This window comes from Macrobrachium nipponense, chromosome 3 (genome assembly GCF_015104395.2).
Source record: "Macrobrachium nipponense isolate FS-2020 chromosome 3, ASM1510439v2, whole genome shotgun sequence".
Lineage (NCBI taxonomy): Eukaryota > Metazoa > Arthropoda > Malacostraca > Decapoda > Palaemonidae > Macrobrachium > Macrobrachium nipponense.
The window spans coordinates 139,826,776-139,844,358 of record NC_087202.1 but is presented as its reverse complement, the minus strand read 5'-3'; the positions used below and the strand labels follow the sequence as shown (position 1 = coordinate 139,844,358).

Sequence of the window (17,583 nt, the reverse complement as noted above, 5' to 3'; positions counted from 1 at the left end):
GTTGGACGGGGAACGAAATCAGGAACGGACAGTGACGCTACCGAATCTGCTATCGGCGGTGATTTGTAATGGTCAGAATTGATATAAACTTATAGCCAATTAACTGAATTGGGTATAGGAGGCTGGTGGGTTGGGAGGAAGCCCGAGAAGATAAGGGACTGTCGGCCAGCGCAACAGAACAGGGCAAAATGGCAGCAGCGGCGGCAGAGATGATAGACCCTTGTGGCAGACGCCCTCCCCTGGGGAGGAAGAAGATTTAAAGACGGGGAAAGATGGGGTTACGATTAGACGAATTGCACATGAATGAAAAAGCAAAAAAAATACACCGGAGTTTCTTCGGGGCATTCGAATTTTCTGTACAGCGTATGAAACTTTCAGCCACGGCCCAGTGGTGGCCTCTCCTATAGCATTGCCAGATATTCGGTTATGGTTAACTTGAGCCTTAAAAAAAAAAAAAAAAATATATATATATATATATATATATATATATATATATATATATATATATATATATATATATATATATATACTATATATATATATATATATATATATATATATATAAATAAATAAAATAAAATAAACTACCGAGGCTAGAGGGCTGCAATTTGGCATGTTTGATGACTGGAGGGTGGATGATCAGCGTACCAATCTGCATCCCTCTAGCCACAGCAGTTCTTAAGATTTGAGGGCGGAGAGAAATAATGCAGACGGACAGACAAAGTCATCTCAATAGTTTTCTTTCGCAGAAAACTAAAGAGTTATTACAGTCCGAGACAAAAGAAACACTAACGCAATACCTTTTGTAAACAAAGATGGAGCAAAATTCGAATCAACGAGGGGGAATGAATTCTTTGGAAACGAGAGCCTCATCGTCCCTTCTGGACAACTGGGATTCTTTTAGAGGTAGTTCAGAACGGCCATATTTTGCTCAGAAATTCGTGTAAAGGTTTTTGTTGATGCCATTCTTTGGCGAGGTCGCTCGGGGAACAATTCACACCCAATAGTTTTTTTAGTTGCTTTCGTTGTTTCTATTATCAAATACCATCGAATAAATGTTAAAAAAAATGTTGAAGTGTATTCATAATGACCTCTCGAACTTGCTTAACCAGAATCATAAAAATGCAGTTACGTTAATTGAATGCGATCTATAATAACAGGTCATAACCATTGCTCAGTTCTCATGAAAGAGGGTTTGGGCAGAATTAATAGAAGACTCTATTAATCGATCCTATTAATCCTGGGTCTGGGTCTTCCAACTTCCTGGTGCACACAGGAGCTTAGGTCAGAAGTCAGTCGATGAATTTTAGTGGCCCCAGTTGACGGATCTATAGAAATCTATGTTGATATTGATGTTATTCATGCAGTTAATTTATCAATGAATTGCACATGAATCTACCAGAATGAGTGTAAGTTATAAATAAGTGAGGTTATTATTTTTTATGCATTTGAAGGGTAGCCACTATCTTTTATGAAAATCTAAATTCAAGCAAGTTATATGGAAAAGGATATCAGGGAATGGAATCCCGTAGAATAAACTGAAAGAGGAACAGATCTAGGAAACCTAAATTTGGACTAAACTAACAAGAGCTTGACATGAGAGTTGTGTCTGCAACAAAATATCTCTCGGGATTGATGAGACGCAACACGAACACTGAATGAGACACAGTTTGTCAATGCCATTGCGTTCTTTACACTTCCGCTTCACTGAGACATTAAAGAAGCATTGCAGGATACTTTAGAATTTAATATCCTATATATCCTCCACGACTCTTATAACCATCTGTACACACAAAGGAGGAAATGAATGCTGTCAAGGTTTTGGAATTAAAAGCAAAGACGATGGCAATGAGGATCGTTCTCCATTTCCTGCCGAGTATGGGTAGTAATCGTCTTTGGCCTCTCTCTCTCTCTCTCTCTCTCTCTCTCTCTCTCTCTCTCTCTCTCTCTCAAAAGCCCCATAAAAGTTCCTTTCTTCCAAACAAAGGAAATTTCTTCCAAAAAAATTTTGTTAACAAGTAAGAAAAAACTACTTTAAAAATACAATATCTACTGTACAGGGATGCCATCAACTTAAACACTGGTACCACAGCAGAGTCTCTACGGGTTTGCTCAATGTGGAACACCAGTTGAGCAAGGACTATGCCATGACAAAATATTGTTCTGGATCCCTTTTCACCTTCATGTCTCTGGCTTTGTTGTACAGGGTGGCTAGACATTTGATATAGTACTTGGCCTCTTGTACTATAAGATCTCCACATAGTTTAGCCAAAAGTGGTTTGTCCTCTAATTGTAGGTCACATTTCCAGACACAGGCATCAAGCTCAAAGGTAAGAAGCCTCATGCAGAGCCTCCTCACCTGCCTGTCTGTCACAAAAGAAACACTTGTTAACTGAAGGTTGCGCTGATCTACACCATGATGGGTGGACTTCCTTGGGACATCTACAATGTTGCTCACAGGAGGGTTTCTGCTTCTGGACTCGAAACAGTTGGGTTTTGTTGTACTTGTGTCTACATGAATCATGCCACTAGGCTCTGTGGTCAGTGAATGTTGCTCGTAGGCCCTCACCATCATCCAGTTTGGAGAGATTTCTAGTCTTTAGCAGACATCTGACCTTGCTGAAGGCGAAGAGTTTGTCTGCAAGAGTATAGTACCCAGAACAACTGGTGATACACTTTGATTCAGCTGGACAGTGTAGCATCTCGGAGGTGTACCTCTGACATAGCATACACTGATCTCAGTCTGTCAGACATGGGAGATGTGTACCAGATAAGCATGGCTTTTGGGGTCTAACATCATAAAAAGTGTAGCCATTGTCAGTCGGTGAGAATACAGCTACGATACAGCCGCCAGACTAAACCACCACCGTGACCTGAAAGCAGAATTAAGATGTGCACCATGTCTAACCTCTAATACACAATATATATGTCTCACTGGTGGCCACTTTTAAAATGGTTGCCACTACTACCATAGGTCAAATATGAGATGTCCCTATATCCAGAAATATTCCTAAGGGTATGTCCTAACTGTGTGCCAAATGCCATGCTTTTATCATCAAACCCACAATTCTGTCAAAATATGTCACATAATCTGTTGTACCTATACTTTTATGCTTTTAAACAACAGATGTTTACCTGGAAACTTAGGTATTACAGTTGTTTATTTTACTGTTAGATAGCAAAGTAGACTCATTTCCAATATCATTTAATTAACATAATTTATTGTCGTTAATGTCATTATTATCATTGACAGACCTTAAACAAACAATTGTTAATTCAAAGCAATACAACAATTTTGATATAATATCTTTCTGTGATCTTCTCTACTAGATCAAACATTCAAGGTCCTTTGGGGAAAAAGTTAATGCTAAGCGTCTTATTTTTCAAGTATTAAGGTTTACTCGGACCGGGCTCTTTCCAGAAGACCTCACACAGGACTTATGGCTCTCTTCGTCAATGTTAAGTGAAACCGCTTAATAGCTGGACTCCATTTTGCGGAATCAATGGTTACTGACTCTTTTCCATAAGACAACTGCAATATAAAGACGTTATTGGTCCTTACGAAATAACTCATCAAGAATGACTTGCATAACACAGGATTTAATTTAGGGTCTGAAATGCCTTATCCGCCATCTTTGATTAAAAAAACAAGCTCATTAAAAAGTCGTAAGCTTTTACAAGTTTAATCTGATAAGAGAATAAAAAAATTCGTGATTTTAGATCTGGAAGATGAAATTCTTTACCTCATTGTTCTGCCAAAATGAAATGATAAAGGAACTTTTAATAACCCGCATGCTTACGTTTACATTTATGTATGTGGGTCTGCTAGCGATTTCATTTTATATATATATATATATATATATATATATATATGATATATATATATATATATATATATATATATATATGTATCGTACCTAGATAAGGAATCAACCATCAAGTGGAACAACTTATCATATTATAATTCGTTTGACCTTCTAAGATTATTAATTCTATTACTCACGCGTAATTGCCAATTTTTATGTCACCTCGAATTCATTTCTGGATTTGTACACAATTTCTTTCTTGTTTTAAGATTACCTACTCGGTTCATTAGAATCTCTCTCTCTCTCTCTCTCAAGGTGTGTTCCAAGTAACACTGGGGAAAGAAGTAAAACGTATGTTGATATTTCTCCCTTTACATAGTTAATTGATTGTCCTTTATTTTTGGAGTCTCTTTTGTGCCTTCACATCGAAGAGCTGGAGATCAAGGCTGATAACACAAAATATTATTATGGTATATTATTATCATAGTGTAATAAAAATTCAGTTATAGTAAAGTTTATCACTACGTAAAGTAAACGAAGTCTTTCTAACACCCGAACGGTGTTCCTCATCAGTGTTAGCTCTGAATGCCAATTGAGAGAGAGGGTAGTTTTCTTCTAAAGAGCTTTTAAAGAATGGGGGGCGGGGCTGGGTTGTTCCAAATTCAACAGGCAGTGGAGATTTTCTCTCTCTCCCTTTTCTATAACCCTATCGGCTCCATGGCGATTTAGGCGTTGTCCCCTACGTGCCAAATGTACTTCTCTCGAGTTTTTAAAGGCCTACCCTTCCAAATTACCCCTTTTAATCCGTGGTCTGTCAAGAAGGTTTAACCTCCTTGGTGTTAGTTAATGTCTCCTGGGAGCAGTATACCTCTGGGTGTTCCCTGTTGCCATGACACTCCTTCGAAAATGTTTCCATTCTTCCAGGTCTCTGTTATTCAAATAGGTCTAATATCTTTTTGGGCCTTCCTTGTGATTATCACAAGCTATTGGACTTCCACACTTATAATTTACTTGATATCGTGTTAATTTACTGTGTGGAATATTTTAGAAGAGAGAGAGAGAGGAGAAGGAGAGAGGAAGAGGAGATCGAGGAACGAGAGAGAGAGAGAGAGAGAGAGAGAGAGAGAGAGACCGCTCTTGACATTTCAAAAGGATTGTGGGTAAAACTTGAGAAAGCTTTCGCGGCCTTGTATCTCGGTAATGAGTACGTAATCAGCAGAACACCATAGAAGATAACTTCTTCTTCATTCTAAATTATACCTGATGATACACTTACCCGACCAAAATAGGACAATTTCATTATCACACAATTTCGTTACCAGACAGGATTTTTTCCAAAGTCCCCAGTACTTCTTAATGGGGGCACGAAAGGTATTCTCCAATAGTTCTTCTGATCGCCGCTTGCGACGTTACGGTCGGGGGCATTTCGGAGGTTGGGTCAAAGGCATTTGCGTAGCGCCGACCAGTTTCTCGTTACTGCACATGCGCAGGTTCGTTCTAATTGGCCTATCATATGCTGTAATTTAAATTTAATCCAGGCCAACCAATCATAGGCCTAGGATTAAGCCCGATTCGGCTAGGTTTGCCGACATTCCCCTGAATTCGCTCATTTGATTTCAGCCCGCGAACGTAATGGATCTGTGCAACGGTTGTGATTTAACCACTGTCGATATCTCCATTATTTCTAGGGCTCGGCAGTCAACCCTCGACTTTTTTGCAAGGCATAAGGTGTTGAAATTAACAAATAGGTGCCCGAGTTGCCTTAACGTTGTAAAATTGACAAAAAACAATCGATTCCGGTGTGATAAAGTCATAAAAAATTTGGATGATCGTCGAGCACGTTGCCGTCTAAACGTGTCTGGCTTCACTGGAACTTGGTTCAAAAGTGTTCATATTTCTATAGAGCAAGTTCTTCTTCTTAGTTTTTTTTTTAACTTTAGCCGGTGTACTCAGATAGAAGTTGCACGTGCCGCTGGTGTATGTGAACGTACCGTAAATGATTGGTACAACTTCTGTCGGGAAGTTGTACTACATCACATTGAAAATAGTAGTACTCCAATAGGTGGTCCCGGCAAAATCGTCGAAATCGACGAAGCCAAGTTCGGGAAACGCAAATACAATAAAGGGAGGTACATTGAAGGAGTGTGGGTGTTCGGCGGGTTCTCGAACGTGATTAGAAAAAAATGTTATGGTCCCGGTACCCGACCGTACACGGGAAACGTTAGTTGCCCAAATACGAAAGTGGATTTGTTCCGACACGGCATACAAACCTTCGGTCCTTTTACAATAGGAAGGTACTAGCGGCAGCTGGATAGGTCGTAAGCTTTCGAACAAGGGGTTCGGTAGTTAACTGCTTGTCCGACAGGCGCGCGCGCGCGACTGGGAGGTAAACAAATCACTTTTGCTTTCGGCCTGCTGGCGTGTGGACGTGTATCATCGCTCTCTGCTTGCTTCATCGTCGTTTGCTTTCGCATGATTGTGTTTTTCTTTTTCTATGTATCTAGTGAAACTGAATTGTAAGTACAATCATTTCATTGAATTCAATTGTGAATTAAAGGATCTTGGCTTCACAACGCCCTCCGATTACCCGAGTGCCGGGACTGAAGGGCGTAATTGCGGGAATTCATTTTCCCAGAATGATCCTCGTATTGTGTATGCTCGGTGCCGAGGGCGGGAGCGCTCGCTCCGAGCGTATATTGGGTTGGAAATGTGTAGATGAAAATCGTAAGTAAGTGCTCTTTTCATTTATATTTTTTTTTGACCTGTATGCCCGTTGCCGAACGAATGCGCTCGGCACGGAAACTTATTCAGTATGAAAGTGGAATCGCAAGTACAGTATTCTTTTTCATTTTCATATATTATTTTTTTTTGTAGCAATACTCATTTTGGATCAGTTTCCGAGCTTACCGGAGATTGATCCTTCCCCCTTTTTATTTTGAATGAAGTGAAATCGCAAGTGCAGTTCTTTTTCATTTTCATTTTTTTATTGAGATTGCATTGTTGACTGGGATCAATGTTCCGCTATTCACGGGAATTGATCCTTCCCCTTTTTATTTATATGAAGTGAAATCGCAAGCGCAGTAGTCTTTTCATTTTCATATATTTGTTGATTGCATCAATTCATTATGGATCAAGGTTTCCAGAAACCTTGATCCATAAAGGTAAGGAATGAAACCTTTCACCCTTGCGCTCGGTACCGAGGGCGCAAATGCGCTCGATCCGAGCCCTTATTCATTGTGAAGTGAATCGTTTTGCAAGATGCATTTTCATTTGTTCCTTATTATTGATTGCATCAATATTATTTGGTTCAAGTTCCGCTCAGTCAGGAATTGATCCTTATGCCTTGTATTCGTGCCGATGGCACGATTGCTCTAGGGCTCTTATTTTGTTGTTGGGTACATGGGTACTGTGCGGGGGGGTGGGGGAACGAAGAGACCCCCCCCGCTCAGTTCCCACAGATGGCTCTTCCCCTTGGGGGGGGGGAGGTTATCGGCGTTCTTCTCCTCGCCCGATCCGTCGAGCGCGGGGAGGGCGCTCGGGGCCCGATGTACAATTGTATTAGGGGTCTTCCACTCGTTCGGGAGGGATCAAACCCCCGCACGAGGGGATTTCCCCCCCATTAATCGCTACTACTATTATTTCCGCAGGTGCTACTGCCACGAGCGTGGACCTTGGTGAGGTGTGGGCGTTCTTCCAAAAAAAAAAAAAAATTGCATTGAGCGTGCTGGTGTCCAGGGGCTGCGGTTCTATGTCTGGGCCTACTGCGGTCACCCATGGAGTGGTGACCACGCCAACCAAGGTGACGACGTCCCTCCTCACCTGGTGTACTCGCCTCACGTGTAACAGTCTTGCCTACAGCCGCTGTGAAGTGCCGTTCGCGTACCGAGAGGGGGGCGTGCCGCCGCCGCTCGTGGTTGCCGCGCTGCAGCGACCACACTTCCGCTGCCTTCCCTAGAAACTCGCCCTGGACCTGCCGCCGGTACCAGGATGTTGCTGGCTGCTGCTCCACTTTCCTGTGTTTTTCCGGTGCTGCCTGCCGTACCTGCCGATTCTGGATGCAGTTGCTGCGCTGGCTGTCCCTGCCGTTGCTGCGCTGGCTGTTTCCTGCCGTTGCTGCGCTGGCTGTCCCTACCGATGATGTGCTGGCCGTGCCTGCTGTTCCTGAGATGCCCATACTGCTGATGTCGTCCCTGTTCGTGGTTGGTACTACCCCAGACTTTGGTCTGTCTGTACAGGTGCGTCCGGGCCCTGTGGCTTCGGTACAGCAGCCCCGGCTCCGCCCGGATAGCAGATCTTACGTCTGTCCTGAGGAAGCTGACGAAGAAGAGGAGGAAGGTGTCGTGGTCGTCGTCTTCATCTTCTTCATCGTCGTCGGCCGCCGCCTCTTCCCCTTCGACTTCTAAGGCTTTACAGCCGAGGAAGAAGAAGGTCGCCTCCTCCCTCCTAAGAAGCTTCCTCGGGAGCTTCTCGGGACCCGTCTCACCTCGGTGGGACGGGAGGGTTCCTTCCGCTGGTCCTCCTGCTCCTTCGGGAGCGGGGCCCGTCTCTTCTTCCGCAAGGAAGAAGACTACGGGGACCAGAGGGGTACCGGCTAACACCGGTACTTCCTCGCCTGGTGTCAGTGGTTTCTGCCACTGCATCAGGGTCCGTCTCGCCGGCCTCGTCGTTCGCGGGAGGTACCGAGTGTACGGTCGCCTACAGCGACCGTGCAGCCAGGAAACCAGACCTCTGGAGTCGCTCAGCGTCAGGTTCACGGCACGGGGCGGAAGACTGGTGGACAGCCCGCTCAGGCGACTCTCACCAGACCAGCTCTCACTCTCGCGGTGAACAGCTGGCTACCCGGGGGACGTGACGGTCCACGGACCGACCACGGGCTGAGGCTGGGAAGAGGTCCTCCCGTTCGCCGGTGCCAGCCACGGCTGGAACCAGCGACGTGACGTGCCGTGAGGACAAGCACCGGTCTCACTGCGACAGTGGAGCCTGCAGGTCGCCTGACCGTCGCTCTCACAGAGCAAAGCGACCGGGTTACGGCAACCAGCACCAAGCTCTTCTGACACTCGAGATCGGGGCCGCTGTGCTCAGTCCAGCCGTTCTCCACAGCGAGACGGTTCGACCAGGCCTGCAGCTCGATCGCCACCGCGGGTTGACGATCGCCTGCAGCCCTCAAAGCCTGCTGGTTCTGCCAGCGAGCAAAGAGGGAGCGTCAGGTCTGCCTCTCCCGTGCCTTCAACCTCCTCGGGTTACACCGGGAGGAGCGAGGTATTGAGGAGTGATCGTGAGGGGTGCGCCCCTCATGATCCCACCACAGCGCACTACGTGCCAGGCACGGTTCTTGGACCGGCCAGGACGTATGCGCAAGTGGATGGGGAAGACCGAGAGGGCTGTCGCTGTTCCCCTTCTTAGGAGGAAGGTTCTCGGAATATGCTCTTGTTCGAAGGGCTTAACGGTCCCACTCTGCAAGATGCTGTGACTTCCGAGATCCAGACGAACTTTGCCGAGGTTACGGCGCTGATTCGTCAGCACAATGACCTCGGGGAAGGATCGCCGCTCCCACCAGCAGAGCCACGTCTCGGCTCGAGTCGTTTTGGGGCCCGAGAGGGAATCAAAATCGACGGTGGGTCTGCCGCGATCGGAGCTTGCCGACTGGGTTGTTGAGCCAGGTAGTTCTCTCGTCTCCGGACAAGAAGGCTCTCTCGGTTCTGGACGGTCGACAAGCTCCTTCACCTCCTCTACTGCGACAGAGGCGTTTCTACGTGTCTTCGGACATCGTATTTATATATCCCTTCGGTCCTCCTGAGGTTTCGACCTCGACGAGGACTGGAATGAGTCGGAGCGGTATCGGCTCTCTCCTGTCAGGTCTCGATCAGCCCCAACCAGACGACGTTCACAGTGGAAGGACGGCATTCCCCCTCACCTGCTGCCGGAAGTGGGGGGGTGCCTGGCCAGCCATTGGGACCCGTCCAACAGCAGGCGTACGTTCCAGGGGCATCGAAGGACGTAGCATTGAGACAGGAGATCAAGACCATGCTGAGGCAAGAGAACTGTAGAAATCGGTACGGATCAGTCACCGGGCTTTACAGCCGACTCTTCCTGATGGAAAAGTCTACGACAGGCTGGCGCCCAGTGATAGATCTCTCTCCCCCGAACCGGTTGGTTCGCCAGACCCGGTTCACGATGGAGACGGCACGCTCAGTGCTCGACTCTATCAGGGAGAACGATTTCATGCTTTCAGTGGACTTGAAGGATGCGTATCTACAAATACCCATTCATCAGTCCTTCGGAAAGTACCTCCGCTTCATCCTCGACGGGACGGTGTACCAGCTCAGGCCAACGTTGCTTCGGTCTCTCAACCGCCCCACAGGTGTTCACGCAAGTGTTCACTCTGGTGTCTGTTGGGGCCATTCGCACGGGATATGTCTGAGGGGGTATCTCGACGATTGGTTAGTCCTGGCGAGCTACCGCTCGCAGTTGCTACAGGACAGGGATCGACTGCTCGAGTTCTGTCGCGATCTGGGGATCGTTCTGAACTTCGAAAAGTCCGATCTCGAGCACAAGCAGAGGATGAAGTACCTGGGTTATGCTGATCGACACGGTAGCAGATTCAGGGAGGCAGCCAACCAGTTCCTGTCTCGGCAGGAACAGGTAGCTCAGCAATGGCAAGTCGTGATCGGACACCTGTCGTCACTACTGGGAAGCCAGTCACCCTAACTGGGGCGTCTTCACCTGCGGTCTCTTCAGGGAGACCCAAACCAAAGGAGAGTTGGTCACAGGCGACGGATCCCCCACCCCGCTTCCATGGTCACTGACACAGGAGGTGAGGCAGGACCTAGCCAGGTGACTGGACGACAGGAACCCCTTGAGAGGAGTGCCTCCGCGCACTCTCCCCCCGGACATGCAGCTGCTCTCAGACGCATCGACCGAGGGATGGGGTGCACACCTGGAAGAGTTGCGGACTTCAGGAGTGTGGTACGAGAACGACAAGCACCTTCACATCAATGTACTGGAACTAAAGGCAGCGTTCCTTGCTCTCCAAGAGTTCCAGGACCGCTTGATGGGACACTCAGTGGTGTTGATGTACGACAACACCACGGTGGTGGCTTACGTCAACAAACAGGGGGGGCCTAGTGTCTCTCCCGTTGTATCAGTTGACTCGGCAGGTGCACGAGTGGGCCGAGGCACACTCAATAGAGCTGTCGGCACGCTACATTCCAGGGAGGGAATGTAGTAGCAGACACGCTCAGCCGTCGGGATCAGGTGATAAGGACCGAATGGTCTACACCAGGACGTGGCGGAAAGGCTCTTCGGACCTGTGGGGGCGACCAGTCGAGGATCTGTTCGCCATCCGGCACATCAGGAAGCTCCATGTGGTTTTTCTTTCGCGGTCTCCCTGTGCCAGGATCCATGGGCAGCTGCAGAAGGAACGCTCTTCAACACCCGTGGGACAACCTCTTCGCCTATGCCTTTCCCCCGTTCAGCCGGATTCGCAAGGTGATCAGTCGAGCACTGGTCATCCCGAATCTCAGGATGATCCTGATGGCTTCCAAATGGCCACAGGCCGTTTGGTATCCGGACCTGCTGGCTCTTCTCGCAAGAGAACCGAGAGAGATTCCCCATTGGCACAACCTTCTCCGGCCAGCCACATGTTGAGCGGTACCACCGAGCAGTCCAGTCCCTACGTCTTCACGGCTGGCTGTTATCACCTTCTCTTGCGAACGAGAAGCTTTTTTCGTAGCGCAGCAACAGAGATGGCTGGAAACGTCCGTCAGTCCTCTGCAGCTGTGTACCAGGGGAAGTCGGCCGTCTTCGGTGGTTGGTGTCGTAGACGGGGCCTATTCTCTTCTTTCAGAGCCACTCTTCAGCAGGTAGCGGATTTCCTCGTTTTTTTCTTCGCCGCAGGAAGCTCCTCTAAGTTCCCACAGTCAAAGGATACAGAGCCGCCTTGTCGCTCCTCCTGAAACTGACGGGATTGGACATCTCGAACTCGTTCGAGATCTCCTTGCTTAGGAGCAGCTTCCAAAGGTCTTGCCAACCCAGGGAACTCAATGACCCTCGTCTTGCTGGACCTGGCATCGGCGAAGAGAGTACGGGAGCGTCATGCAGATAATGATGTGGATGAGATGCTGCTTTGTCCTGGGAGGACGCTACGGCGCTATCTGAAGAGAACTCGACACCTCGGGCCTGAGTCGACGCCTCTTCGTTAGCAACGGGTCAACAAGAAAAGAAGTATCAAGAACACTCTTTCGTCCTGGACTGCGTGAGGTCTTCAGGAGGGCGTATGAGGCTGATGGTAGTGACGACATCCGTACGTCCCGTACGAGAACTGCCACGAAAGTCAGGAAGTATTCGGCCACCCCTCGTTGGCGTTTCGTAAGAACTTCTCCGTGGCGCAGGTATGGAAGGCAGGGGTCTGGTACAACCAGACACAGGCAACTTCCTTATACCTCTTGGATATTGCCCATAGGTCCTTGGATCGGTTTCCTTAGGACCCGTGGTGGCTGCTCAACACGTCGTCTAGCTAACCCAGACCCTAGCAGGCTGAACAGCATCGAGTCCTGGTGTGACTGTATGAATAGATAGTGATGAGAAAGTGACTGGCTTCTCTTTCTATCTTTTCTACCCCTCTACCTGTGGGTAGAGGGATACGGTCATCACCTGCTGGATCAAGGACGAGATGCGGTGAGCTATATGACAGAGCCCCATCCTATCCCTTTCACGAGGGATGGGAGCAGAATATCCACCACTTCCTTCTACAAGGGGGGGAAGTGGATGCCTACAAGAGTCAAAACCATGACTTTAACTTTGCTCCTGTACAGGAACAAGTTCTTACATTGCTGGTACGAAGAGATACGCTTGCCTCTCTCTTAGTAATCGGTCCAGAGGTCTGACCATTGATCCTGCGGTGCACACCCCGATCAATCGGACAGAGGATTGGATCCCTCCTCGCTCTTACGACCAGGGAGGCTTCCAAGGTTGGGCGAACACCAGTCTGTTCACAAAAGACTCAGATTCCACCCACCAAGAAGTGAGTCTTCCTATTGTAAAAGGACCGAAGGTTTGTATGCCGTGTCGGAACAAATGACAATTTGTCTAAAATTGCATTTTTCCTAACTATACAAACCTGAGGTCCTTTTACACATAGCCCCACCTCATGCCACCCCTCACTCTGCAGTTTTGCTTGACCACCAAAAGCAAAAGTGATTTGTTTACCTCCCAGTCGCGCGCGCGCGCCTGTCGGACAAGCAGTTAACTACCGACCCCTTGTTCGAAAGCTTACGACCTATCCAGCTGCCGCTAGTACCTTCCTATTGTAAAAGGACCTCAGGTTTGTATAGTTAGGAAAAATGCAATTTTAGACAAATTGTCATATTACGGGAACCAAGATCATCAGCGACTGTTGGGCAGCATACTCCCAGTTGCAACTGGAGGGCTACACGCATGAAACCGTGGAACCACTCCAAAAAATTTTGTGGATCCCGACTGGTGGGGGCATCAAACCCAGAACATCGAACATTGCGGGAGGGACGCTAGGGCTGACGTACCTAAATACGGCAGAAGGGAGACTCGTTCGATAAGTACCTGGCAAACCATCTCTCCGCCGAAATATTCAAAGTACGAAGCCCGGTTTCACGTGTTCATGCGTGCGGTCGCAAACCTGTACCCACCTCCCGTTTCCCCACCGAGCACGAATTTGATGATTAACCCATAATAAGGTAAGTTAATTGATGTCTGTAAGTTAAGGTAAAGTTTCCTGGTTTAAGGGTCAAAGCGTTTAGGTAGTAAATAGCAGATAAGTGTTCTTATTGGCAAGCGGAAGACAGGGCCGGTGACCATTTCCGAACATTCACTTACCCTAACAGCCCACGTGTTCGAACTGTGAACTCGGCCAAAACAGTAATCACGGCATTCTAGGAATTACTAAGTCTTTATGGTAAAATTTACAAAGCTTGCACGACCTATGAAGCGCCAAAAAACACACGAAAAACGTATGTTTTGGCCTAATTTACGAAAACATGCAGTTAAAGATTAGTATATATAAAACTATAGAAACGGTAATGGGGGACCTGTGGGAACCAGGGTTTTTGGGTGGGGGGAACACAGACAGAATAAAGGGCAAAAATATGGATAGTTTCAGGCATAATTTTCGTAAACGGTAAGGGGTGACCTATTGGGAAACCAGGGTTTTTGGGTGGGGGGAAACAGAGACTACAAAAATTAACACTGGGAAATCCACGAAAACGGCTGTGAGGCTGACCCCTTATAAGCTCTACATACAAACCCAATTAACACTGGGAAACCCACGAAAACGGCGGTGAGGCTGACCCCTTACTCTACATACAAACTGACACCGCTAGCCTAAGATGTTGCTTGCCTACCTAAGAAACATCCCGCATTCGGACATGGCTGACCTAGGGTACATGTTAGGTATATGTACCGAAACTTAATTTTTTTTTTTATTCAATAAACTAACAACCCCTTACACTACAAACAAGAGACTACATGATTCCGGTAGTCTACACGGTTATTCATACGGACACTGCTAGCCTAGGATGTTTGCTTGCCTACCTAAGAAACATCCCCCATTTGGACATGGCTGGCCTAAGCTATGTGGTCATAGTCTAATTATTTTGGCTGAGTTAGTAGTTCGAACACATGGGCTGTTAGCCTACGCGGAGGTTTGGAGGTGCGGACATGATGTGCGGCCCTGTCTACCACTTACCAATAAGAACACTACATTTGTAAAGTTTTGCCGTTCGAACACATGGGCTATTAGCCTACAACATTCTAGTAGTATACCTTTTTATTGATAATTTTTAACATCCATTGTTACTTGTAAAAACGGTGAAACTTGAGAAAGCTTTCGCGGCCTTGTATCTCGGTAATGAGTACGTAACCGGCAGAACACCATAGAAGATAACCTCTTCTTCATTCTAAATTATACCTGATGATACACTTACCCGACCAAAATAGGACAATTTCATTATCACACAATTTCGTTACCAGACAGGATTTTTTCTAAAGTCCCCAGTACTTCTTAATGGGGGCACGAAAGGTATTCTCCAATAATTCTTCCGATCGCCGCTTGCGACGTTACGGTCGGGAGCATTTAGGAGGTTAGGTCAAAGGCATTTGCGCATGCGCCGACCAGTTTTTCGTTACTGCACATGCGCAGGTTCGTTCTAATTGGCCTATCATATGCTCTAATTTAAATTTGATCCAGCCCAACCAATCATAGGCCTAGGATTAAGCACGATTCGGCTAGGTTTGCCGACATTCCCCTGAATTCGTTCATTTGATTTCAGCCCGCGAACGTAATGGATCTGTGCAACGGTTGTGATTTAACCATTGTCGATATCTCCGTTATTTCCAGGGCTCGGCAGTCAACCCTCGACTTTTTTGCAAGGCATAAGGTGTTGAAATTAACGTATAGGTGCCCGAGGTGCCTTAACGATGTAAAATTGACAAAAACAATCGATTCCGGTGTGATAAAGTCATACAAAATTGGATGATCGTCGAGCACGTTGCCGTCTAAACGTGTCCTGCTTCACTGGAACGTGGTTCGAAAGTGTTCATATTTCTATAGAGCAAGTTCTTCTTAGTTTTTTTTTTAACTTTAGCCGGTGTACTCAGATAGAAGTTGCACGTGCCGCTGGTGTATGTGAACGTACCGTAAATGATTGGTACAACTTCTGTCAGGAAGTTGTACTACATCACATTGAAAATAGTAGTACTCCAATAGGTGGTCCCCGGCAAAATCGTCGAAATCGACGAAGCCAAGTTCGGGAAACGCAAATACAATAAAGGAAGGTACATTGAAGGAGTGTGGGTGTTCGGCGGGTTCAAACGTGATTCGAAAAAAACGTTTATGGTCCCGGTACCCGACCGTACACAGGAAACGTTAGTTGCCCAAATACGAAAGTGGATATTACCGAACAAGATCATCAGCGACTGTTGGGCAGGCATACTCCAGTTGCAATGGAGGGCTACACGCATGAAACCGTGAACCACTCCAAGTATTTTGTGGATCCCGAAACTGGGGCATCAACCCAGAACATCGAACATTGCTGGAAGGACGCTAGGGCTGACGTACCTAAATACGGCAGAAGGGAGGACTCGTTCGATAAGTACCTGGCAAACCATCTCTTCCGCCGAAAATAACCAAAGTACGAAGCCCGGTTTCACGTGTTCATGTGTGCGGTCGCGAACCTGTTCCCACTTCCCGTTTCCCCCGCCGAGCACGAATTTGACGACTCCCAATAATAAGGTAAGTTAATTGATGTCTGTAAGTTAAGGTAAATGTTTCCTGGTTAAGGGTCAAAGCGTTTAGGTAGTAAATAGCAGATAAGTGTTCTTATTGGCAAGCGGAAGACAGGGCCGGTGACCATTTCCGAACATTCACTTACCCTAACAGTCCACGTGTTCGAACTGTTAACTCGGCCAAAACAGTAATCACGGCATTCTAGGAATTACTAAGTTTTTACAAGTAGCAATGGATGTTAAAAATTATTGATAAAAAGGTATACTACTAGGATGTTGTAGGCTAACAGCCCATGTGTTCGAACGGTAAAACTTACAAATGTAGTGTTCTTATTGGTAAGTGGTAGACAGGGACGCACATTATTTCCGCACCTCCAAACCTCCGCGTAGGCTAACAGCCCATGTGTTCGAACTACTAACTCAGCCAAAATAATTAGGCTATGACCACGTAGCTTAGGCCTGCCATGTCCAAACGAGGGATGTTTTTTAGGCAGGCAAGCAACATCCTAGGCTAGCAGTGTCCATATGAATAACCGTGTAGACTACCGGAATCATGTAGTCTCTTGTTTGTAGTGTAAGAGGTTAGTTTATTCAAGGAAAAAAAAAATTAAGTTTCGGTACATATACCTAACACGTAGCCTAGGCCAGCCATGTCCGAATGCGGGATGTTTCTTAGGTAGGCAAGCAACATCTTAGGCTAGCGGTGTCAGTTTGTATGTAGAGTAAGGGGTCAGACTCACCGCCGTTTTCGTGGGTTTCCCAGTGTTAATTTTTGTCGTCTCTGTTTCCCCCCACCCAAAAACCCCGGTTTCCCAATAGGTCACCCCTTACCGTTTTACGAAAATTACGCCTGGAAACACTATCCATTTGCCCTTTATTCTGTCTGTGTTCCCCCACCCAAAAACCCCGGTTCCCAACAGGGTCCCCCATTACCGTTTCTAAAGTTTTATATATATACTAATCTTTAACTGCATGTTTTCGTAAATTAAGCCAAAACATACGTTTTTCGTGTGTTTTTTGGCACTTCATAGGCCGCGCAAGCTTTGTAAAGTTTTACCCTTATATCTTCTTTTCTTTACAGACTAAATTCCAGCTTTGACATTTACTCAGAATTTTCATTGTTTTTTCTTTGCTTTTGTATCAGTTTTTATCGTTAGCATACAAGATGCCTTTGCATGGTTTGCCTTCTCTTTAGAAAAGTACGTAACGACCCTATGAACGATTTCTCGAGTCTGTGGATGAAGATTAAAGCGAGAACGAGGACTTCCTTCCATGTTGTTTGTAAGGCAACAGACCTTCACGAGTCAGTGAGCGTTTTGACTGAGCTTACCTTGTGGAGGCACGGGCTGTTTGACATCTATATGCCCTGAGGTCACATTAACACCTGAGAGAGAAACTGGCAGGGCTGGAAATTTTTTTTGCCATGTTTAAAAATAAACTTGTTATCTTATTGTTGTTGAATGCTAGAAAATTACGAAGGCTTTTAATATGCAAAAATTGATCAGCAACCAAATTATATTTG

The 17,583-nt window shown here is 46.6% G+C and overlaps 1 protein-coding gene across 1 annotated transcript in view; it reads right to left on the bottom strand.

The window, feature by feature from the left end:
• Positions 1–2,599: 2,599 nt before the first annotated feature.
• LOC135222542 (formin-2-like) overlaps positions 2,600–17,583 on the bottom strand; it is a 50,334-nt gene continuing 35,350 nt past the window's right edge. The window contains exons 4-7 of the mRNA XM_064260629.1: positions 17,392–17,466; positions 12,432–12,553; positions 11,114–11,215; positions 2,600–2,743 (exon numbers count right to left, since the gene is read on the bottom strand). Of these exons, the coding sequence (XP_064116699.1) occupies positions 2,600–2,743; positions 11,114–11,215; positions 12,432–12,553; positions 17,392–17,466 (443 nt within the window). The remainder of the gene's footprint in view (positions 2,744–11,113; positions 11,216–12,431; positions 12,554–17,391; positions 17,467–17,583) is intronic.